Source organism: Amblyomma americanum, chromosome 1 (assembly GCF_052857255.1).
Source record: "Amblyomma americanum isolate KBUSLIRL-KWMA chromosome 1, ASM5285725v1, whole genome shotgun sequence".
Classification (NCBI taxonomy): Eukaryota; Metazoa; Arthropoda; class Arachnida; order Ixodida; family Ixodidae; genus Amblyomma; species Amblyomma americanum.
The window spans coordinates 280,665,856-280,690,779 of record NC_135497.1 but is presented as its reverse complement, the minus strand read 5'-3'; the positions used below and the strand labels follow the sequence as shown (position 1 = coordinate 280,690,779).

General features: G+C 46.0%; 1 protein-coding gene across 1 annotated transcript in view; it reads left to right on the top strand.

The window, feature by feature from the left end:
* The first annotated feature begins 4,974 nt into the window (after positions 1-4,974).
* LOC144118317 (uncharacterized) overlaps positions 4,975-24,924 on the top strand; it is a 36,641-nt gene continuing 16,691 nt past the window's right edge. Inside the window, exon 1 of the mRNA XM_077651280.1 lies at positions 4,975-5,806. Coding sequence (XP_077507406.1) covers positions 4,975-5,806 — 832 coding nt within the window. The remainder of the gene's footprint in view (positions 5,807-24,924) is intronic.

The following is a 24,924-nucleotide window of genomic DNA, read 5'->3' as shown; positions in this document are numbered from 1 at the left end:
TGAAAGGCACCAGGTGCAACTTCAGCCCAGCAATAAGAACAGGCATGAAACTGAATCACAGGCAGCGTGAAGAACGACTACAGCAAACAGAAGCCTCTCGCAAATCTGAATAAGCAAGCAGTGTAAGAAATCCAGTACGTATCTCACAATACAATGCCCACTAATACTGAGCAGTGCAGCATACATTGGCAAAAAATCCAAAGCAATGAAAAACATAGGGACACCCACCAGACTTGGCAGCAGCAGCGACAGCCTGAAAGACACATCTAACGAGCTCTCCTGGTTTCTTCTGCAGGATCGCCCTTGCCAAGCTGCACGAACCGCCCGATATACGCCTACAAAGCAGCACATGCCCTTACGCACGATTATTGACCGCATTGGAGACAACCGGCGCCAGGAGGATTAATTCGTCAGCGGCGCTCGTGATCGTCAGCATCGGTTCCGGTAACCCCTGCTAAGCTGCTCGGACCGTCCGACATCCGCCTACACGACATCATCGGAGGCAACCGGCGCCAGGAGGCGTTATTCGTCAGCGGCGCTCGCGATCGTCAGCATTGGATACAGTGAGAAGCCAAATACTACATAAGGAGCATTCGCCGGCCGGCCTGGTCACTTGGCAGCAGCAGCGACAGCCTGAAAGACACATCTAACGAGCTCCCCTGCTTTCTTCTGCAGCTTAGTACTGGCACACGTAATTTTTGTTTGTTTGTTGGCAGCACTGCTGCTGCGAAGTTCACGTGCACTACTTGTGTGTGGTAGAATGGCTAAGGACATCATTAGCCGCCGCGGTGGCTGAGTGGTTACGGCGCTCGGCTGCTGGCCCGAAAGACGCGGGTTCGATCCCGGCCGCAGTGGTCGAATTTCGATGGAGGCGAAATTCTAGAAGCCCGTGTACTGTGTGATGTCAGTGCACGTTAAAGAACCCCAGGTGGTCGAAATTTCCGGAGCCCTTCACTACGGCGTCTCTCATAGCCCGAGTCGCTTTGGGACGTTAAACCCCCATAAACCACAACCGGCTAAGGACATCATGAAATCAAAAGAGGAATTCCGTAATGAGATCATGATGATTAAGGAAGAATTAAAAAAGGACTGAAGACTTCACTTGAAACTAGCGAATGCGACCTCCGGAATGAAATCCGGGAGGTAAAAAAGGAACAAACGGAGCTGACCAGCAGCACTGAGTATACACAAAATGACTTTGAGGAAGTGCAGAAAAAGCTGGAGCTTGAAATAGTGAAAAACTCAAAGCTAATGAGCGAAAATAAGGAGCTCAGTTCTCGATGTGCTGCCTTGGAAAAAAATATCGGGACCTTGAGATACGGCTAGTGCCAACTGAACAATACTCTCGAAACATGAGCATTGAAATCAAAGGTGTCCCAGAAAAAGAGAATGAACATATCGATTTGATCCTGTCAACACTTGGGGACGCAGTTAAGGAACCTATAACTAGCTTGGATGTTGAAGCTGCGCACCGTGTTCCCACTCCCAGCTCTGGCAAATCTAACATCGTGGCCAGATTCAAGTCCAAAACAAAACGTGATGTTATGCTGCAAAAAAAAATGCGACTGACTGTTGAGGACGTGGGAGATAGCTGGGAAAGGAGATAGCCTGGGAACACGTGCGGACGAGAAATGGTGCTATCTACGCACGCCAGACATGAATCCAAAGTGATCCGGCTATATCTACAGGATGATTTGTCAAAAATGACGTAGTGAATGCCATCGATCATCAACTTTTACCCGATTCTTTCGCTTGTATGGAAGAGACGCCACTCCTCACACGATGTGAATTCAACTACTATCTAAGAAAAAACTACCGCGGTAAATGCTTACAAGTCCTACATTTGAACATGCAGTCTGCTCTAAATAAGTAAGATGAACTAACTAATCTTTTGACAAGTCTTGCGTGTTCATTTGACATAATCATGCTCTCGGAAACATGGTATCGTTTCGATACCGATGTTATTCGGATTCCCGGATACGATACATTTTCTTAATCGCAGCTCGAAACGTGGTAGGAGCGTTGCCCTTCTAGCAAAAGAAAACTACTCGTGTCAGGTTTTATCAAACCACTGTGTGAACGACAAGAATATCGAGATGCTTACAGTCCAATCTGCCCGACAAATCTTTACCGTTGTCTATCACCCACCACAAGGCAATTTAATCGAATTCTTTCGCATTTTCGATAGGGAAATAACATTTTTTTTCTAATCATTACCTATCCTGTATAGGAGGCGATTTTAATATAGACATGAGCACTAATAGTTCGGTACAACAAGAATTCATGACCATAATGAAAGCCGCGGGCTTCCAAAATGTCATCAATAGACCTACACGCATAACTCCTAAATTTTCTCTACTATCGACCTTTTCATTATGAATTATAGTGTACCTTTTACTGCGGGACGTCTTGCGGTAGACATTGGTGACCACCTCCCTTTTTTTTCTTGCGCATTCAGAAACAACCTCTTCCAGCAAATATCTGAAATTTGTGGGGTTTGCTTCGGGGAGATAAGTACGTTCTCCCCGTTCAATCGCAGCTGACACGGTTCAAAGCCGCCCGGACCCCACCCCGTGAACGCGTACGCTACCGAGCGCACGCCAATCACGGCGGGCCTTGCTCTGAGGGAACAAAGGAACGACACATTGGCTGACACAAACAGGCATTTATTGCTACAGCAACAATAACGCCAGCTAGCAACAAGGTACGCTAATGAATCGAGGTCGTCCGATTCACCAGCAAGGTTCCGAGCGAATGTACGCCCACGCTAGGGCAAGGGATACTCCGGAGGCCGGATGGGACGAGAATACGGGAGCGGGTCTCCCCGTCGCTTCCTCGCCCAGCCGGCGAAGACAGGAGCCGCGAGTACAGTGCCTAGAATACTTGAAGTGTGATTACCGCCAAGCGGCGCCTATGGGAAGCGTTGAATCCGCTTGGCGATGCTTCCGCTAGGTGGCGTGCTCTCCTGCTTACACGTCAGGCCACCACGTGAAATGCATGCTTGGAGCCTCAACTGCGTGCGCGGTGCGGGCGTGTTGCGTTGCTTTTTCGTGCAAATGCTACTTTGAGGATCCACGATGAGCCGACGACAGAGTCACTGTTTTGTACCCGGCTGCAAGAGCGGGTACAAATCATGCAAGGAAAAGTGTTCGTTGATCGGTGTGCCGAAAGAAGAGGAGGTATTTCAGCAGTGGCAGCGCAATATACCAAGAGCAGACAAGCCGCTTGAGCGCAACGCTGCCGTGTGCGAGCTCCACTTCGACAAACAGTTCGTGTCGCGCCATTTCGAGCATATTATAGACAACAAAACTGTGCGCCTCGAGAGAACGAGGCCGGTCCTTCTGCCTGGCGCCGTTCCGACCATTTTCCCAAATGTGCCTTCGTACCTGTCAAAGCCCGTTCCTAAGAAGAGAAATCCCAAGGAGAGGTTGTGCTTACCGTCTGCGATGCCAGGAAAGTGACCACGGATGAGCGAGGAGCTGGAGCTGCTTCCAGGTGAGGAGTCGGATGAGTCCGCGATGGTCACATCCGACTGTCGACTTGCTTTCAACCACATGGACATTGCCCTGCCTTCAGAGAGCTGGGGAAAACGCGTGTTCAGTGGTGTGCCACTGAAAGTCGCGTTCAGCGTGTGCATACCCGGGCCGGACATGAGTGTTCTGTGCGTCGAGAAGCTTGTGTTGTGTACTATAACTGACGACGCGGTGACGCATGAAGTGTTTGTGCGCGGAGTGAAACTCGTGCTAGACGAGCCTGGCGACCCAGCTTCCATTCTCCAGGCCGTTCATAGTATGCATGTATGTTCAGGGGCAGGGGTTCTCGAAGAGTTCCCGTTCGCGTGTTCGAACTCTAACTTGGTAGTGTGGAATGGGAGCCTTTACAACAAGAAGTGCACTGGAACTTCGCTTGAGCGGTGTGTAGCCTGCAAGTATCTCCGGAAGATCTTGATGAATCAAAGATGCCGGAGAAGGAAAACAAAGTCAACAACTAATGTTGGAAAAAAGGTGAAAGTGAAAACTCAAGCTGTGCGGCGCTTGAAGGCCAAAGTGAGTGGCTTGGACCAGATAATTTCGCAAATGAAAGCGGAAAATGAGAAGATTGAGGAAGCGGCACTTCTCAGAAAGATCGACAACCTCCCTCCTAAACAGAAAGCTGCCATCCTTCATTGTTTCGAAGCTGCAAGCCGCAAATCACCAAATGGCATGCGCTACAGCTCCGAATGGGTTTTGGAATGCGTCATTATGCGTATCAAGAGCCCAAGGCTGTATGAGCATGTGCGCAGGGAAAAAATTCTTGCACTTCCCAGCCGCACTTGCCTCAGAAATTTTATGAAGAAGTATGAGAGCAGCTTTGGTTTTAATTCCACTGTCCTCTCAGGAATTGCAAAAAAAACTGAAAAAATGGATGAGTTTCAGTGCCATGGCGGTCGGATAATAGACGAGATGAAACTCGCCGAAAACTTTGCAGTGGCACAAGGTACTGGAAAAATTGATGGCTTTGTGGACCTCGGTGAATTCACTGCTGACCACGAAAAGACAATGCCTTGTGACCATGGATGGCATGGTTATAATGTTCCAGCCCATGACCGGGTCCTGGCACCAGGTTTTAGGCGTATTTGCGTCGAGAGGGAACGTGAAGGCCCACTTGCTTTCCAAGATTATTTTGGAAGTGGTTGTTTTATCAGAAAAAGCAGGTCTTAAAGTTGATTATATCACTTGCGACGGGGCATCCTGGAATCGCTCGATGTGGCACCAGCTTGGTGTACGCGGTACCACTGCAGCTGTAACGCCATCAGTACAACACCCTACTGAAGATGGTATGCGCCTCTTCTTTCTGTCAGGCTTTCCGCATTTGGTTAAATGCATTAGGAACGGGTTCATAAAAGCGGGGTACAAAACACCACAGGGTCACGTTGACGTGCGACCAATCAAAGTTGCCCATGAATTGGACAAGTGTGCAACAACTCTAAAAGCAATGCCCAATATAACTAATGTACACTTAAACCCAAATAATTTTGAGAAGATGAAGGTGAATTATGCTTTTCACCTTTTCAGCAGCGAAGTCCTGCGCGGGCTTTTTTTGTACAGAGAGGAAATTTCAAAGTCCTGTACGTACAGAGAACCAACAGAACAGTTCATTACCATTATGCAGAAACTGATTTCTGTCATGACCTCAAGAGTGCCTTCAGAAGCACTGAGAAAAAACTCAGAAGAAGAAGCAGTGCTGCAAAATGCCCTGGACTACATCAGTAGGTGGGAAGCCAACACAGGGCCCACAAAGGCAGGCTTTTTGTCGTCCAGCACTGCAGAAGGCCTTAGAGTGACACTGAAAGGCACACTGGAGCTTCTCACATATCTGACTGAATGTGTCGGATATAAGTATTTACTAACTTCGCGTCTCAGCCAAGATCCGCTTGAAAACTTATTTGGAATCATTCGGCAATTTTCGGGCTGCATTGATCATCCTACATCGTCTCAGTTACTAACAGCAGTTAACTGCTTAAGTTTTTATAACCTCGTGAAAGCACTTAACACAGGAAACTGCGCGGGCGATGCTATCACTTCCTTAGTCGGAGTGAATGAAGCTGCCAACCATGCAGACACTCTAATTGATAAGGGAAAACTTGATGAGGCTTCAAGTGTCCTCGACAAGTCCGAACTCGGTGACCATATCTACCCACAGCAGACCAGCGACGCAAGGTTGACATATTACTTGGCTGGATATGTGGCTCGAAAGAGGGTGATGGGTACAAAGTGTCCGGAATGTTTCGAGCAGCTTTTGACAACTGCTGAAGATGCGGATGAGGGTCTCTCCTCTTTTACTGCTTTTTGCGATCAAGGAGGCCTTCTGTATCCTTCAGTCCAGCTATTCGCATTCGTGAAAGCTTTAGAAGATGTGTTTACTATGTGGTTCAGTTAGATCAAGCTTCATCGAGACAGCATGGTGGAAGTTCTTCACATTATGCAGAATGCGCCCCGTGTAGGATGTCAGGCACACCAGCAGGAACTGACAAACAACATAGTGGAGTTCTTTCTTCTTGCTAGGCTTCATTTTTTTTACCAAGTCCCTCAATAAAGATCGACCTTCAGCAAGCGAAAGGAGGAAGCACCTGAAGCTTAGAAGAACAACTTGAGTGGCAGCAACTCCTGTTGGACCTACCACATGTTCTAACTTGTTTTTTGCAAAAAGCCAACATTTTAAAACTAGTGTCCAATATGTTCGTTCTGTTTGACAAAGAACCATAGTGTTGGCTGCAATTTGGGATTTTGTTCAATGCTTTAGTGCCAATCATTTGTGGAATAAAAATGTTTTGTACAGCAGAAATTTGTTTTTGCTGATAGAAAAAAAGAGCCAAATAAACAACTTAGGCAAATAAACATTCAAACAAATTAATAACCTCACGGACAAATACAAAACTGTCATCAGATCGTATTTCTCGCGTTTGCTCTGCCCGAAGCGAACTTGCCAGCTTTTCCTTCTTGTGGGTCCGGCAAAGTGCGTCACCTTTGATAACGACCCCGCATCCCCATTTCGGCCAAATTCCACAAACGTCACCAAGCCTGCGATTGTTGCTTATCTTTCTAGAAAATGAATTGGGGACTCCTGGAATGGGTAGTGTATCTGCATGCTAAAGAAGGAGCGGAGTTGATTGGAAGAAACGCGAGATCCGAGAGCGATCCGCAACAACGAAATTCACGGCGAATAAAAGGCAGCTTTGCGAAAGTATTCATTCACTTAGGCACGACACACATGGTTGGCAAATAAAGATGCTGTGTACATGCGCAAGTCGCAGTACGAACAGAAAGAATACAGCGGAACCCAAAAACACGTCGCTAAACGCGGCCGATTTACTGCGCGGAGAGCAGACGACTTCGCTGCGAGTGGAAATGTAAGCGGGTGTCAGCGCCACCTGGATCTCCCTCTCCGGAGCATCGCGGAGTGGCTTCACGGGCGGAGGCGCGGTCAGCACACTTCCCTAGTCTAGCCACTGTACCGCGAGCGACACGTCCGCTCGCGCCGACGATCCCAGCCGAAGAGCCCCATCTCCCGCGCGCGGCCTTCAGCAGTCTCCCGCGCAGCGACGCTGGCGCCCTCTCTTGCCAGTTAATGTAACTGACAAGGGAATGCCACGGCCGGTCTCGAGGGGAGCGCGCGCTTTTCTTCTTACGGCCTTCGCAATGGGGTCTGTTTCCGCCTCCCGCCGCACCTCGGTGGTGTCGCCACTGCCCCACCGCTCCGCCGCTGCGACCGCCGTTAACTCCGAAGGAGAACGCGCGCTCGCTCCCAATTCGGCCCGCGTCAGTGGTAACTGTCAAACCTTTATATTTTGCCCCTTACTCTTTACGCAAAGACCGCGTAGTCAGCCCCTTTCCCATGGGCGAAATCTGAAACAACGGATTAACGTTTGCGCGCTCACTCCTTGAGCCCGACTGTGTATGGTGGAACGTATGCTTCGAGCACAGACGTCAACACGTTCTACCCTTATATTTGGCTAAAAAGCAAGGCTTTCAGCTTCTATATAGTTTGTCTTCCGGCAGGTTCTTTGAGTGCTTAGAATGACATGCGGCATGTAATACTTGGATGGCGAGTTTCAAGGAGTAAAGGATTCTGCAGAGCAAATATAGGTGCTGAAATTTCAAGCGCAGCTGCTTTAAGTTTGCACAACAGCGGCATTAGCAAGAATTCACGGTGCTACCCAGGAAAACGCGTCATGTCATTTGCGAAAGAAATGGTTATAGACGAAACCCAACCCTGGCTGCTGGAGCAGAGCACGTTGCAAGCACGCGACGTCCAAGATATCCTTTTGGAAAGGCATTTTGAAGTTTGGCGCCGTCTCATGACTGCCCGTCCCACCCCATGACAACGCGAAAATTAAGTCACTTGTTTACAGTAACTGCAAGCATGAACTAACTGCCAGCAAAGCAAAATTAGGAACTGCGCTCTGCTTGAATAAAATCGGCCTTTACGAGCGAGCAAACTTATCTGAGAGGCGATGACTACCAGCTTTGCATTATTCTCCTGCATATCTGTAGCCTCGTCATCGCTTTCGATCAACCTCCCGTGAGCGTGAACTTTCCTCACGTCATTCAGGAAACAAAGTAGCACCACAAAAAGAAGTTTTCCGCAACTTAACGGAGCTCCACTAAACCTCAAAGCAATGCGCGTTATACCAGCTGGCTTAGCTTACAATGTAAGGAACTAAAAATGAACATTTGCAATGCTTACATGTTAGTAAAATCCCCTGAATTTAAGAGAATAGACGGCATTGAGCATTCAAGTCCATAATCTGATGTCTTTTACAATGACATTTAAACCAAATATTTTAGGAAGTTTCAGGACACACCACAGGTTGAATATACATGGAGAACAAAAATGGCGCTCTATATGGTAGTTGAAGTCACTCATTGGACATACATACTTTCTGAAATTGCAATACTCAGTACATGCCAATATCTGTGGCAGCATACGCAGCTTGTACTGGCTGCTTCTGTTACGTTCTGTTAACGTTAGTCAGGCCAGAATGACGACAAGGAAGCTTGCGTCCAACTAGAAAACTGTTTATTGAGGCTAACTCGTGTCCTCAAACAGAAAGCATGGAGTTCGCCGGCGCAGCGACAAAACATGTGCTCAGTCAACGAAGGTCGCTCTCGGCCTTGCAAAATTGAAAGGTTACCAGGAATTTGAACCATTAGACGCCTAATGCGCTTGCGACAATTTTGAACATGAAGAGAGACTTGCACGTGGCTACAGTCATTCCAGAGAAATCTGGTGGCCTCTTGTTTGACAACAAAAGCGGAAAGGCCGCGGGTCATTGGCTTCGAGCCGAGAATTCATTACAGTACTTCTTGACCCTTGCTCGCGCACTATTAATTAGCATTCTTTTGAGATATTAATAGAGGCCTCTCGTTTAAGGAAGTTGTGATGTATATGAGGGTGAAAATAAGTTCATTGAGGACATGCGAAAAACGATATCTACGTAATTAAGTACTATATACACCTCCCAGCAATCTTGCAATTTATTTGACCGCTCAGCGACTCAAGTACCGTCTCAAACCGCCCGCTACGGTGCTATCAGATTTACGGTTCAAGCGTCGTACAGAATTTTTTCCGCGATATAGTACATTTTTATGGGGCGAGCACAAAACTTTCGTTCTCTGAGTTTTCATTATGGATCTTCCCCTTAGAATATATTAACTTGTCATTTAATCACGGACCATGACATATACTAGAGGAAATGACCAGAGTGTTTCCTTCCGGACTTAAAACCACAAATGCTCGACATAGTTCTGAGGAATGAAAGAGTGATTCCTCATTTTCAATGTTTTCATCGAGCAAAGTTTGCGACGAAGAATCTGTGCGCCATGTGGACTGTGCTGCAGATAGGCAGTTTAAGCATCTGCATTTTGTGTCTCTGATTTCGGTGCTGCGCTCACCATGAACCAGCGGGCTACAGCGCGAAACCAGGCAAAATCCACCCGCCGCCGCAGATGCAGACGGGGAGGGAGCGGTGAGGTCGTCGCACTTCTAGCGGCGGCGGGCGGCGTAACTCCCGGAGAAAAACTCGCACTGCTTCTGCGGCGAATGCGAAGGCCGTATGAAAGAGCGCGCGCGCCCCCCTCGAGACAATCGAGACCGGCCAGGGTGAGACTGCTGCTGCACGGTCCCTCGCGGGAAAGCAAACACAGGGGGCTGCAGGCAGGTCCCCACAAATATAGCCGACAGTTCATTTCACAAGAGAACCTCGAAACGTTTAGAGGTCTCATACAACTAGTGGATTGGGGTCCTGTTTTCGCTAGCGCTGACTCCGATACTGCTTATAATACTTTCTTGAGGCTTTTTTTTTTACCCGTGCATCAAGAATGTTTTCCTGTCACTGAAGTAAAGATGCCAAAAAAGGCTCGCAAACCTTGGGTGTCCGCACGACTTGTACGACTCGTGAAAAAGAAACACAGGATATTCGCTAAATTCATTAGAACTAAGGATACCACACTTTTGGCTCAATTTAAAGCATTGCGCAATCGCATGAACAATGAAATTAGGTCAGCTAGGACTACTTACTACAATAACCTATTTGATAGGGAACTCTCCAGTAATCCTAAAGAAAAATGTAAACGTCTTAATCTGCTGTTAAACAGAATTACTCGCCCAAACAAAATTACAACCCTGAAAGTTGAAGGTACTGAACTAAGTGGATCGTGCTTGGCCAACGCTTTTAACAAATTTTTTACCTCAGTTGGGACTCGCTCTCACAACGCTGCCTGTTCGAGACTTTTGGGCAACAAAATTTCACAAACCTTGTTTTTTGAACCAACTAATGAAAATAAAATGAGGTGCACATTAATCTAAAAACCCTGAAGGACACGGCAAACCTAGACTCTTACAATATCCAAACTCGTCGAATAAAATGTCTTACATGAAATTGTGCCATGTCTAACGCATGTGTGTGTGTGTGTGTGTGTGTGTGTGTGTGTGTGTGTGTGTGTGTGTGTGTGTGTGTGTGTGTGTGTGTGTGTGTGTGTGTGTGTGTGTGTGTGTGTGTGTGTGTGTGTGTGTGTGTGTGTGTGTGTGTGTGTGTGTGTGTGTGTGTGTGTGTGTGTGTGTGTGTGTGTGTGTGTGTGTGTGTGTGTGTGTGTGTGTGTGTGTGTGTGTGTGTGTGTGTGTGTGTGTGTGTGTGTGTGTGTGTGTGTGTGTGTGTGTGTGTGTGTGTGTGTGTGTGTGTGTGTGTGTGTGTGTGTGTGTGTGTGTGTGTGTGTGTGTGTGTGTGTGTGTGTGTGTGTGTGTGTGTGTGTGTGTGTGTGTGTGTGTGTGTGTGTGTGTGTGTGTGTGTGTGTGTGTGTGTGTGTGTGTGTGTGTGTGTGTGTGTGTGTGTGTGTGTGTGTGTGTGTGTGTGTGTGTGTGTGTGTGTGTGTGTGTGTGTGTGTGTGTGTGTGTGTGTGTGTGTGTGTGTGTGTGTGTGTGTGTGTGTGTGTGTGTGTGTGTGTGTGTGTGTGTGTGTGTGTGTGTGTGTGTGTGTGTGTGTGTGTGTGTGTGTGTGTGTGTGTGTGTGTGTGTGTGTGTGTGTGTGTGTGTGTGTGTGTGTGTGTGTGTGTGTGTGTGTGTGTGTGTGTGTGTGTGTGTGTGTGTGTGTGTGTGTGTGTGTGTGTGTGTGTGTGTGTGTGTGTGTGTGTGTGTGTGTGTGTGTGTGTGTGTGTGTGTGTGTGTGTGTGTGTGTGTGTGTGTGTGTGTGTGTGTGTGTGTGTGTGTGTGTGTGTGTGTGTGTGTGTGTGTGTGTGTGTGTGTGTGTGTGTGTGTGTGTGTGTGTGTGTGTGTGTGTGTGTGTGTGTGTGTGTGTGTGTGTGTGTGTGTGTGTGTGTGTGTGTGTGTGTGTGTGTGTGTGTGTGTGTGTGTGTGTGTGTGTGTGTGTGTGTGTGTGTGTGTGTGTGTGTGTGTGTGTGTGTGTGTGTGTGTGTGTGTGTGTGTGTGTGTGTGTGTGTGTGTGTGTGTGACATTGTACTTTCTACCGGCAGTTTTCCTGCTCCCATGAAACTTGCTGGGGTGGCCGTAATTTTTAAAAAGGGAGATAGAAATAACATAAGTAATTTTAGGCCAATATCCGTTTGCCCTTGTTCTCTAAGGAGCTTGAAAGTGTAATTAATTTCCGTGTTCTGAATATCCTACAAGAACACTCTATTATAAATGATTGCCAGTACGGGTTCACCAAAAATATATCAACAGAACAGGCATTACTTGATCAAAAGGAGTATATATTAAGCAATATTGATTCCCAGAAGCTTACATTAGGAATTTTTGTTGACGTTAGTAAGGCTTTTGATACGCTTAATCATAATACTCACTTTGTAAAGCTTGAACATTACGGTATATGCGGTCATGCCCTTAATCTTTTCAAATCATATATGTGCTCGCGATCCCAATATGTTTCCATCAATAATTGCCATTCTGACGTTCTACAAATTCCAAACGGTGTGCCCCAGGGCAGTCTTCAAGGTCCTATACTTTTTAATATATATATAAACTACATAGTCAACATTAGCAAAGAGAGAAAATATATTATTTATGCTGACGACACCATTTTATTCGGCTCCTCCTCAGATATGAAACAACTGACAGACACCGGGAACACAGCACTGGATACTTGAGGGAATGGTCTTCATTGAGTTCATTATTAGTAAACCGAGAGAAAACAAAGGCAATAATATTTCATTCCAAGGTCAAGGTAGTCGCGAATCCTCCACAAATCCTTTTCAGCGGCACAGAACTGCAATATCTCGAGGCATTCATCTCCCTTGGCATAGATTTTACTCCCACATTGTCATGGAATACCCAAATTAGCAAGATATATGCATCACCCTGTCTAAATTTATAGGTACCATCGCTCGTAATGAACATATTTTGCCAGTGAAAACGAAGCTCGGCCTTTATTACGCTTTTTTCATCTCATATATAAGTTATTGTTACTTGGTATGGGGGAATACTACTGTGTCAAATATACAAAAAGCTTTTTACACTACAGAAAAAAAAGGTACGGATCATTACAAATGCTTCCTTTGACGCCCCGACTCGCCCCATAAGACAAAGGTATACAATTATTCCGGTTTATAAGCTATTTTATTACAGGTTTGCCTGCTTTTATAAAAAAAAAATCACGGCATGAAATGACCCATTTTTGAGCTCCATTGTTCCTCTTGTACCATATGCCACACCATATAGAGCTAGAAACCATGGAATGTTTGCAATACCCAGATGCAGAACAAACTACGCTTGTACGATGTTAAAATATATTCGTCCGGAATGTTTGAACAACCCTCTCTATAGCAATTTAACAAAAATGACTTCTGCACTTAGGGAACGGTTCATTGACAAGGTTGTATTTTGTTACTGTGTTGAAATGTTTTTACCTGTCATTTTTCTTTTTCTCTTCTTTCTTTAACAATGTATAATGATTTTCCTGGGTAACTGTCTCTGCTAATGCTGCCGACTTCTACGGGTGACGAAGCTTGTCAAGCGGTCATTGCAAACCGCTTTTTTTCGTCACCCACGGTTTTTGTACGACAAAAGCTGAAATAAACTTGATTTGACGTAAGCTCACATCTGCAATCACCAATGCAGCAAGCGTAAGAGTGGAAAATGGCACATATACATTGATAAGTATCCGAGCAACGTCAGGAATAATACTTTGCTGCAGTCGACAATACAGGTGAACTTTAACGACCTAGTGTGCTCCGTTAGGCACACAGACACTGATACAATAAATGTTTAAACTGGATGTACGAAAGGATGCAAACAGTGCACGTGGACATTTTGCTGAGTAAGAAGGATGTCATAATGAAGCGTGACAATGGAGTGGATTGCAATGTGGCCCACTAAATGCCACCAGCCGTGGTAGTGCTGCGCCTGGATTGCAATGAAGGGAATGTGAAAACAGATGGAACAATATGTTTCACATTATCACCCTTGGGGTGCTTTCCTTAGTTTCATGATGAAAGGAAAAGTGCTTGAATAAAAAAAATTAGATGTGGTTTAAGCTTTGGTTAACCCTGATGAGAGGCGAAAGTTTCCTTTGCATGGCTATGTTCACAAACGCCACACACACTGCCAAACAAATTGTCTGTACAGCGTCGATGAAAGGCCCGATGCCCGATGGGGAAGTTGCCACCTGCCACGGTGGGCAGATTGTGATGACGTCAGTAGGTCACATGACCTGCCACATGACACAGCGTGACACCTGTCGCGTGACTGCACTGACGCTGCTCTCTTGAAAGCCTAACGTAGTGAAGCTTTCGCTGCAAAAGTAATCTACAATGATTGCTAGCATTCTACTGATAAGTTTCAGAATGGGCTTTCGATGACGAGGGTGCTGTACAGTGCTAGTGAGCTGGACACGCACAAATCCTCGTGTTTTTTTCTGCAAGCACAAAACCGTCTATGCCGTGTCCTGCATTGAAGTCAAGGTGCAGGCTGGAATCTTTTCCCAACATTTTGAAAAGCACAAACGCATACTGCAAGCCTGCAGTCAGGCACAAGACATCACTCATTACATTCACACATTCCAGGTGGGCTTCAGTGTTGACAAATGCATAGTGTGGCTGTCATCCTTCATAAGTTTACCTTCAAGTTAAGACACTAGCGTAGAACAACTATGATACAGGATGATATGTGCAAGTGGGCGTTCTTAGCTGTAGTACACAATTGCTCCAGCTGCCTTAACTCATGTCTACGCCGGTGAGAAAGACAGGGAGCTGTACATCTGCATGAATCACATCCAGATGGTGAGAACAGTAACAACGTAAAACTACAAAGGCAAAATATTTGCAGCAGGCAAACACTCATACGCATGCAAGCCCGCACAAATTCATACACACAAAAGTGCTCATGGATATGACCAATTTAGGCTACCTCTTTGCGCTAAAGTAATGCAGAAATGCTTAACAAATAAACTAGACGCACTGCTTGGGTGCACTGATATTGTCTTAGACTTAGCTGCTTGGCTGGTAATGCGCGCAGTGCCTGATATCCACCTGCACACATTACTCTTTTTCTCACCAAGAAGCTGTGCTCACTGGAGTGCAGTGTGGGGGGGTTTAATGGCACTTGTCCTTTTAAATCATATGTCGCCCACCCTGACTGTGGCTCTGCACCTCTGTCTACCTTTCAATGAAGTTCCATGATGTAGTTGTAATTTAAGTTGGAATTTTGCATTGTTCACCTTCCCCCTATATTGCCACACAAGTCCTGCAAATGGAGTTCGAAACCTTTCCGTGAAGAATGTATAAGTGCAAGTCACAGTCACCTGTGCATACTTATGCTCTGTACTCAGGAACACATGCAGACAGGTATCTCTAGGCATTACAACATACGTCCATTTTTTTAAACAGTTCACGAAACAAAGTAGTACGTGTATGTAAACAATGGTAGCACACATCTCACACTCCCCACAAACAGAAACAACCGCCAAGCAAAACATACCCCTTGAAGAATGATATTGGTCGACATTTATGGCCATCTTTGACATAATTGCTTGAAGTTTTCAGTTAGTGCGGTGCTGTCGGAGCATTGTGTAGCCAGAGAGGCTGGCAAGGTGCAGGCTACATCTTTCGTATTTTGCCTTTCTCTGCACTGTAATTGCCACTCATGAATGTTTGCAAGGATAATGATGAACATTCGTGGATGGCTACCTCTGATGGAAAACAGTGCCTTAGAGGTGAGACACTGTACCTCCTAACGGACAATGAAACATTATCGAGCAGACTGTTCGAGAAAGCAACGTTCATTAAAAACATCATTCTGACATATGCTGCCAATTCATTACGACATCAAGTCATTCCATCCTTACGCATACATTACATGACACTTGTTGGGACTCCAGCTGCCATATTTTCCCAAATGAAAGCTCTGTTTCTGGCTACGGCAGCTCGAACGTAATGCACTTGGATTGAGATTCACTGTTATGTGAATGTTTCCCTTTTATGTGAATCTCAATCACAACGGCACGCGATATGACGCATATAGCCGAAAACACGGACAGACGGCATGTAAACCTCTATGCTTTCGAACGATTGCAGTACACAGAGACAACTCTAGAGGTTTTAAAGCACCCATCAATGGCAATGACACAAGCAAAAACTTAACTTCGAGACTACACGTCAGTCTACGTTCCCGAATGTATACCCACAAACTTTCTGAAATGCTTACTATAATATTACAATACACGACTGAGGCGCACATTTCACCTACCAATTCGCAAAAAACTACTGCTAAGGAGAAGCCATCGTATACAGCGCTGCAACAAGGTGACGCGTACTACGTAATGAGCAGCCCTTATTCCCTCAGCAAGACGCTTCTTTGGTTACAAAGCGCGCATGTCCGGCTGGTCTTTCGAGCTAACAGGTACATGTATGTAGCCGCAGCAAACGACCGAGTTACACACTAAGCATATTGTGATATTTATACATAAAGCAATACAATCGCAACATCGTATATCACTTACTGTACGTACTTGGAGGCTTCAGAAGATCGGAAGTGTTGGTCTCTACACGATAATTCCGCCGGTTGTTAAGCTGCCTCATCCAACAGGATCATGCACGCAATACACGGGTTCATGCTCTGTTCACGAGAAGTCGGGTTGTGCCCTTGAAATTCAGCTCGGTCGTTTTACGCGACAGCGTATACAGCTCGTTCAATCGAAAAGCCGTCGGCGACGTAGTAGTAGTAGTTGTCGGCAGCGCGAGTCGGACCCCTTGGCAACGCTGCAAAGCACTGTCGCGTCCCACTCTATTAAGCTGGAACCGCATGGCGCGTTTTCCGCGAGCGAAAACGCGACGCGCGGCGAACGCCCGCGTTGCCGCCGACGCGCGAGCACCCGCACGAAAAAAGGGAGCGGCGCTTTCGCGTCGCGGCGGCATGCTCTCTGCCAGCGAGATAAATACGAAAACGGCGGGTAAACATGCCAAGTTCACATGCTTGTCGAGGCGAATGTACATAGAACAAGCAGGGCAGCCACATCACGTGTGCGCAGATTCAGATTTGGTGCATACCGTCTACGCTGAGGGCATCTGCTATGTAGCTCTCCAAGCCTGGCCACGTTTCATGTTGTTTTTGCAGTTGCGGTCGCGTACGTCCCACAGGACGCGACGCTTCTCCACTTAAGGTTTTAGGGCCTAGTTGAAGGTTGCTTTGTCCATTTCAGGTGAACACGATTCGCGAACGAAATCACGGTAGCACGTGTTTTCTTTGACGCACGCGCAAGTTCAGCCGAGAAAAAAAATTGCACCAAAGAGGTTCCGTCGAGATGCGCAGAGAGCAAGGCCATCTGGTGGCAAAACCACAAACCCAAAATGCCACGTGACCAAATGCCACGTGACTTACCTGAACTCTGATTGGCGGACGCGCCGCGTGAGGCGGCGCGATTTCGTGACGGATCATACTGGGCACGCGTCAAAATGACGCGCGCGTCCCACCATCCGCGCGTCAATCGCGCCTGAAATCGCGCCATGCGGTTCCGCCTTTAGACGAACCTTAAGCGTCCTCCATTTTTTTTCATCTCACTGATCCCTGAGCATACAGAAATCGCAAGTTCACGTTCCGGTCCACGTTGCAAGAGGTCGTGGCGATTTCGTTAAGATACATTTTCAGTACATGCGCTGAACGCAGTTTACGCAGTGCAAAACGCGCGTCGGCGATTCCGAAACCACACCGTACGAAATGGAAGCCTTTCCGGTGACGCCACACACACACACACACACACACACACACACACACACACACACACACACACACACACACACACACACACACACACACACACACACACACACACACACACACACGCACACGCACACGCACGCACGCACACAGCTGGCAGTCAAGAACTGCCCCACTAACGGCACCAGGGTAACCAGGGCACGAAAGCACACAAGCACTTTGATGAACGCAATGCGAAGAAGTAGCAGCGTTTGTGGAACCACACGCTTAAATCGAAACTTCTGAAAAGTGAAAGCAACGCAACCACGCTTAGCCAGCATGTGGCGCAGGACGCACAGGCCGTCGCGCAAAGGGGCACAGGCACTACCGGATACCGATTCCGACGCCAGTCGGAGGTAGTATCATCATTGCACTTGACCTCTAAAAACCGATAGAAACGTACTTATGGCTATCATCTGCTTAAGCGCGCGCGGCCTGATCGGAGGGACCGAAAAATGCGCTGAAAGAGAGCACTTCGTGAGCAGTGAGAACCATACAGCAGCAACAATTACAAGATTTGATTCGTCGCAGTGCTGTGCAAAGCGCTGCAGCAACCACTGCGAGGCCTGTAGCCTTCGTCAGATGCCAACTACGAAGGCTAGCGACAGCTAGCACACCTCGACCTGCTGTGAAAAAGGTATGAGACGGTGAGTTGCATCCTTCATTTATTGCATGCAGACACAACCTGCCGCTTTGCTTTGGTTTGAATTCCTAAACAGCCCCTGCTCTGTGTGTTTGTGTGTGTTACTATAAGGTCCTGTGAACTTATCAAGTTCATGTAAGACATCAATTTTTTGCGCTGCGGCGCGCAGAAAAAAAATCTCGCGCCTAGCTGCTCTCGCCATTCGCCCCTTCTTCATCGGCGAAGTTGGAATGTGAGCGCGTAAAAACGCAGGCTCGGTACTTCACGCCAGTAATTATAATGTGTACTATAGTGGCAGTAGTAGTAGCAGTAGTAGTAGCACCGGTTTATGACTGAAATAAATATACAAAAACCATCGGAAGAAATACATTGTGTCGGACGCGGATTCATTTATGCCACCTCCTATATTTTAAAACCGGCTCTGCGACCGGCACGCCTGTAGCTACTTCTTTAGTTCCCACAGAAATTCATCATGGGACGATCGCACACATATGTATACACAGCGTTTATACGGTTCGCGGTCGTCTCGTGCTTATTTTTTAAAAGTTATTAAGCCCTTGTCTCAACTTGCTTCACTTTCGGAACCGCCGCTTTCGGCAGCTCATGATTGGCCGAAAGGGATGTTCTCGAAAGGAACGAAACGACTACATGGCCATTCGGGCGTCTGAAATGAATGAATAAATCAATAAATACTGTCCAGGAAACGGCAATTCGCACTGAGTCTAGTGAGGGCTGCTGCCTACAGATGGGGCCACATGTACCTAGTAGCTAAAGTTACTGGAACGTTCGGGCGCTCAGCCTAGTGGTGCCCGCCTAGTTACACAGGTTGCGGCCTGAATTATCTATATCTAGCATTCAAAGGCGCGTAATACGAAAACTGTTTTTTTGTGAAAGCAAACCTGCAGTAATTGGATTTCTCTCGGTGGACGCCTCAGCCGCTTTGTAAGAGGAGAGATGACGGGTGTAGTAAAAGAGGGAAAGGAGAAAGAGGTGCCGTAGTGGAGTGTTCCGAAATAATGTCGCTCACATGTTACTGATGGATTCGTTTATTGCATGGCAATAGCAGAGAGGTCGGCTGAAAAGATGAGTATCTGCACTGCGGAAGAAAAGAGAAGGAATAGGGTCGTGATAAGTGACGGTGAGGTGAGAATTGATATGAGAATATACAAAGGCGCGTTTGTTGCCATCACAATCACGAGCCAAAGGTCGCGTCGCCCATAAAAACATGAACACCCCTGTATCGCCTGCTGCAATGGCACTACAGAGCAAGCACAGTTCTGCCGCTGAGAAATTTAAACAACACATGCAGCAGCTAGAACAGCCTGAAATGCCTTTGGCAGGCCCTATAAGCCACTGTAGTCAAAAATATTAATAGAATTTTGTCACTTTCCATAAAGAGGGCAGTACCAGCAGCATTTGTATGTTCGCAGTGCTTCCAAACGTGGGGCAGAAACTTGGATTCTAACTGATATTGACCAAAAAAATACAGGTACGGAAGGAAGTGATTCATGAAAAGACATGATTGCGGTAACATTGAGGAATGGAAAGGATGGATGAAGGTACACACTAGGAAGGTATGGTATCCTATCTAATAGCAAGAACAAGAATTTTACTTGCACAGTACTCATGGAAAGAAGGATTTACAAAGGAATGAAAGCGTAACCAGGAGTGGCTTCTGGGGACTTGAGTTTAGGTGGATTTACTGAAATAAAGTGGTCAAGGCTCGGACACGAGATGTTTCACCACCACGAGCGAGGTCTTTGTGTTGCATTGGCACCTCATGTTGAGGCGATGCAGTGCCACTGATAGATATTACGCATCTGCTTTTCATCACACTATAGTAAAAAATTTAGTGCCACTTGTAAAAAAATTTTAAAAAGCGGTCAATATTCTCTACTTCTCATGCAAGCCCTTCATACTACGAGGCATTGTTAGAGGAAACTTATACCCCTGTCACACGGGCACTCTAAAGGCACTTTGAACTAATGCTCCTTTACGCTCCCAAAGGAGCACTACTTCAAGGGAGTTCGTCCGTGCTACACGGTCGCGGAACGACCTTCGCAAGAAGTTTTTAGCGCCCTCATTGGCGAAAAGCTTTATTAAAATTGCACTGCACATGTAAATACAGAAATGTCACATTTTTTTAGTAAATTAGTTTTATAACCGTATTATGTTAAAGCAACGCAATTTTAACTGCAATAATGATATGATTTTCTAAGTACAGAGCATAACATCACAGTGCTGGCCCCACTGAGCCCAACTCGCTCAGCCTCGCTCAGGCCCAGCTTCGTCCTTCGGTTGTTCCCTTTGGTTCTTTTACCCCTGCGATCGTTGTTTTTGTGGTCACGTTTTTCTGGTGTGCCTTGTGTTCGGCGGTCTCCATCAAAATGAGTGACGATCCACGCGACGACGCGAGGAAACATGGCCGACATGGCGGCATATTTACCGTGGCTACCGTGACGCTCGTATATCTGAAACGAGAGTATGGCGTGGTGAGACTGCCACAAAACAAATGATCTTATATTTTAAAACACCACTAATCTTATGAAGTGAATTTATAAAATGAAAATTGAACGTTTCTTTTCCCAATTTATTTATGGTGTTAATTCGCTGGGAGAGAGAGTATTCCCTTGAAGCCTCAAAGGACGAACTCGAGCTGCCTTGTTTCGAAGCTCCTTTGAGCTAGGTGTCCTTTGGCGCGTCCGTGTGGCAGCGCGCGTTCGTCCTTAGAGTAATGGAGCATTTGTTCAAAGTACCTTTACAGTGTCCGTGTGACAGGGGTATTAGTTTTGGTCATCCTGATAGCATACGCCGAAACACACTTTTAAATTCATTTTCTTTTATTTCAGATGACGTCCATGGACACATATGCCTGCAGCCGGTGCCATCAGAGGACCCACTCGTTGGCTGCCCTTTTCCGCCATCTCGCCACATGCCATGGCACTGAGAGCGACTGGGCATGCAACTTTGAAGGTTGTGCGAAGACCTTCAGGCTGCACAGATCCTTCCGGAAACATGTCAGCCGGTGCCACCAGCATCTGTTGCAATCATGTTCCCAGAAACGTGCTCGTCCATCTAGTCCAGTACGCCTGGATGATTCCCAGGGTTTGTTGCCGCCGTGTGCTGAGGAACCTTTGCCTTCCTCGAGCCTAGAAATCCTTCACGTGCACCAGGATGCAAGTGCATCCAATGGACACGGCGCTCCTGGTAGCATCTCGAGTCAGCAAGGATGAGGAGCCGGTTTATCTGCTCGTGATCAGTCTACAATGCATTTGGGATCTCTTTTGCTCAAGTGGCAGGAGGGCAGGCAGCTGCCAGAGAGTACTGTTGACGAGGTAGCAAAAGACATCATAAATTTTGTTACTGAATTCATTCCAGATGCAAATACGGTAGTTGACATGTCACAGCTTGAAAAATTTACCACGAAGACTGGCGGAGAAAACTATTGGCAAAATTTGTTTCCTTTTGTGCCTTCCCGGTCTGTGTCTTTAATGGAGGAAGATTTAAGTTAGAACTATGAGTATGTTTCTGTTCTTGACACCATCAGAGCCATAGGAAAGGTTCACAACTTTTTCGAGGGAAAAGAAAGCAACGCAACCCTCCTTGAGGATGTCTTTGACGGCAGTTACTACAAAGAACACAGCACAATTAAAAACACTGAAGGTGAAAAGACATTGGCTCTCCAGTTGTACTTCGATGAATTTGTAATTTGTAACCCTCTTGGAAGCAGACGTGGCTGGCTATTTAACCCTTTTTAATTTCTCACCAAAATCTTGCTCCAAACTAAAGGACAAGTACCTTGTTCTGCTTGTGAAATCTTCAGCTGTTACGAAGTTCGGTCTGCATAAGATAATGCAGCCACTGCTGGCTGATCTACAACACCTGGAAACGAGCGGTGTAAAGACCAACAGAGAAGTGGTGAAAGGCTCCCTTCAATTTGTGAGTGGTGACAATCTCTCTAGCCACCAACTGGGTGGTTTTCGCGAATGCTTCTCTTCGGGCCTTATATGCCACTTTTGCTTAGCAGACAATTCGGAATTAAATCACAAATGGCACGAAGATGATTTCCCTTTGTGAACAAAAGAGATTCATGCCCAACATGTACAACTGACAAAAACCGACCCAGGACTGTCAAGTGTCTATGGCATCGCCGGGGAAAGCTGTTTCACCAAAATGCATTCATATGACGTCACTAGATGTTTCCCACCCGACGTTATGCATTACATGTTTGAAGGGGTTATTCCTTTTGTTCTGAAGCATGTCATACGCCAAATAATCTCCCGTCATTTCATTACCCTTGATGAGTTGAACCGAAGGCTTGCCTCATTCCCTTTGCACGGAGAGGATAAGAAATACAGGCTTCCATCCCTTTCCCATCAAGCAATATTTGGCAACGCACCAATAGAAAGGTCCGCTGCAGAGAGGCTGTGTTTCTTTCGCATTTTTTCTTTCATTGTTGGTAACAGTGTCCCCAAGGAAAATACAGCATACAATGTTTACCTTGATTTAAGGTATTTGATGGACACTGTTCTTGCCCCGAAAGTTACTCACAGTGCAGTGCCATACTTGGAAACACTAACTGAAGGCTTCTATCTCATTGCGGCAAACATTTCCAGATGTTAACATCATCCCCAAGATGAACTACCTAGTTCATAACCCAAGGCTGCTGCTCCTGTATGGCCCACTTTCTAAACTTTCTTCTATGCGTTTCAAAGCCAAGCACTAGTTCTTTTAGTCGAGCGCCCGCAAAATTAAGAACTTCAGGATTGTGTGTGCAACGCTGACTCGCCGGCATCAAATGCAGGTCATGCATGCCCTGGGCCAGTCGCAAGTATCGGTGCACACTGTGGGTAGCAAGAAAGCAGATGCTAATTCTCTACCTGACCTTTTGAAAGACAGGCTTCAGGACCTTGGCCTTGTAGGCATTGATGTTAACTTGGTCTCATCTTTAACAGCAGCGGAAAGGAAGTCTCTGTAGGCTCCGTAATTCTTTTGACTGTTTCGGAAGATGATTTGCCTCAATTTGCAGCCATAACATTAATTGCAATCTGTGGTATGAACACATTCATGTTTGCTGCTCTGCTTAAGACCGAATATTTTGATGAACGTTTGCATGCCGTTGTTGTAACCCACATTGACCATAATGTTATAATTGAAGATACCAATCACCATGGAGAGTAGTTCTTTGAGCCCCTGCATTTGTACAAACAGGGAGAATGCTACTACATTAGTCCTCGGTATGCTTTGTTCTGCGAGGAATTGAAGCCGGACCTCATAGACATTGTCTAAGACTAATACTTTTTGCTGTAATTTGTCACTGTTGTGTTTCCTTAAACAGTCATGCAGCAAAGGCAACGTGAGTAGATGAGAGAAGTGCAATCAGTGATATAGTATTGCAATATGTCCACAATAAGGTCGGGCTGCCAATAATCCAATAAGATTTGGATGTGTGCATGTGCAATGAGATTTGGATAGCTTTAGCGCAAGGTTCATGCCTGGGCTGCTTGGAGCGGTTGGTACTGCAGAACAGAGCGCATTTAATTAGCGTGTTCAGTGCTTTAACGAGAACAGAAAACTGGGCGAGTTGCTTTGCTTGCCTAAACAGCTGTGCACCATATTCACACTGCTTTGTGTTCCAACTTGTAAATGTAGAAAAATATGGCCCTTTGTTTATCGCCAAAAGTACATAAGTACACTAATTTTCATATTTGGTTAGTGGAAATGTGTATTTTCTTGTGTTTACATTTCTGTCGATACTTAACATTTTCAAGCGTGGAAATTCACTCACAATCGCACATTTCAGTGCTTGAGTCTTTGTGTGATGCAACCCATTCTAAGTAAGCGCATGCTTTTAAACAAGGGTCTACACATAGCCCTATCTGTGCAAACTTAAAGCCAGCCCACATGACAGCTTGTTTGCTCATTTTCACGAGGTCAATCATAAAAGAAAGAAACCGGTTGGTACGATTGGTGAAACACTTCCTTTACAGCACCAGTGACAAGTTATTCCCTTCTTTGGTGGTTTGCGGCATCCCTTCAGAAATAATCCTCTGCAGTTTGTAAGAGATTCACCTCATCGTCTTTTACGTGTATGGGAGTGTGCCATGCAACGAACAAAATACAATTAAATAATTAAACAATACAATTAAAATACAAACAAAATTGTAAGGAGTCTGTTTGCTTTGTTTCTTCATACATATAAACCTTAGTGCCACGTCGTGTTATCCATTCGCTGTTCAGAATCTGGTGGAACAGCTTGTGCTGCTCATAGCACACCGTCTTTCTATTTCTACACCATTGCTTGAAATCTGATTTCCCATTCTGTTCATGTTTTTTTGTACTTTGCGTTTGCTTCATGAGTGTTTGACTGCACCAGTTAATGTCACACGTATGCGGTTCTATATAATCTGTTGCATAATGTTACATGTGTCGCTATAAAGCAAGTTTTATCCCCAGTTCCTGAATGTATCTCAGTGTCCAAAAAAGGGGCTGACGTGTAATAACACAACGGTTTGAATGTGGACTCATTTTACTGTTCAGCTTATTTATTGCTCCAGATCACCTGGGTTGAAAGGCTGACTGCATTTATTCTGCACCAGACTGTATCGGGACAGACAAAGAAATGTTTGTTACATTTGACATACTCTCCTAAGCATATTTTACGCTTCTGACTTTCACCTGTTTCCTAGAGCGCAAGCTAACTTTCATTAAAACAGCCTGTCAGACAAGTGACCATGTGATTATCTTTTCGTGCTACGTAACGCAATAGTTCAGTAAAAGCATAATAACTGATTGTATTCAGTGCGACTTAAGTTCACTGATACTATGTCTTATGCTGTTCATTGCTCTGGTGGGAATGTTTAATTCTTTGTGCAATTATGTTTTTGGGTGCGCCGCCACCTCGTTGCTGGGAAGTCTGGATGTGTTCTGTCACTGCTTGCCGTTTTCGAACATTTCGTTCCATAGTAAATACCGATGTTCTGTACAGTGAAACCAGTGACAGCCCTGGCCTTCAGTGTTGCCATTTTATGTGCGCGACCTGC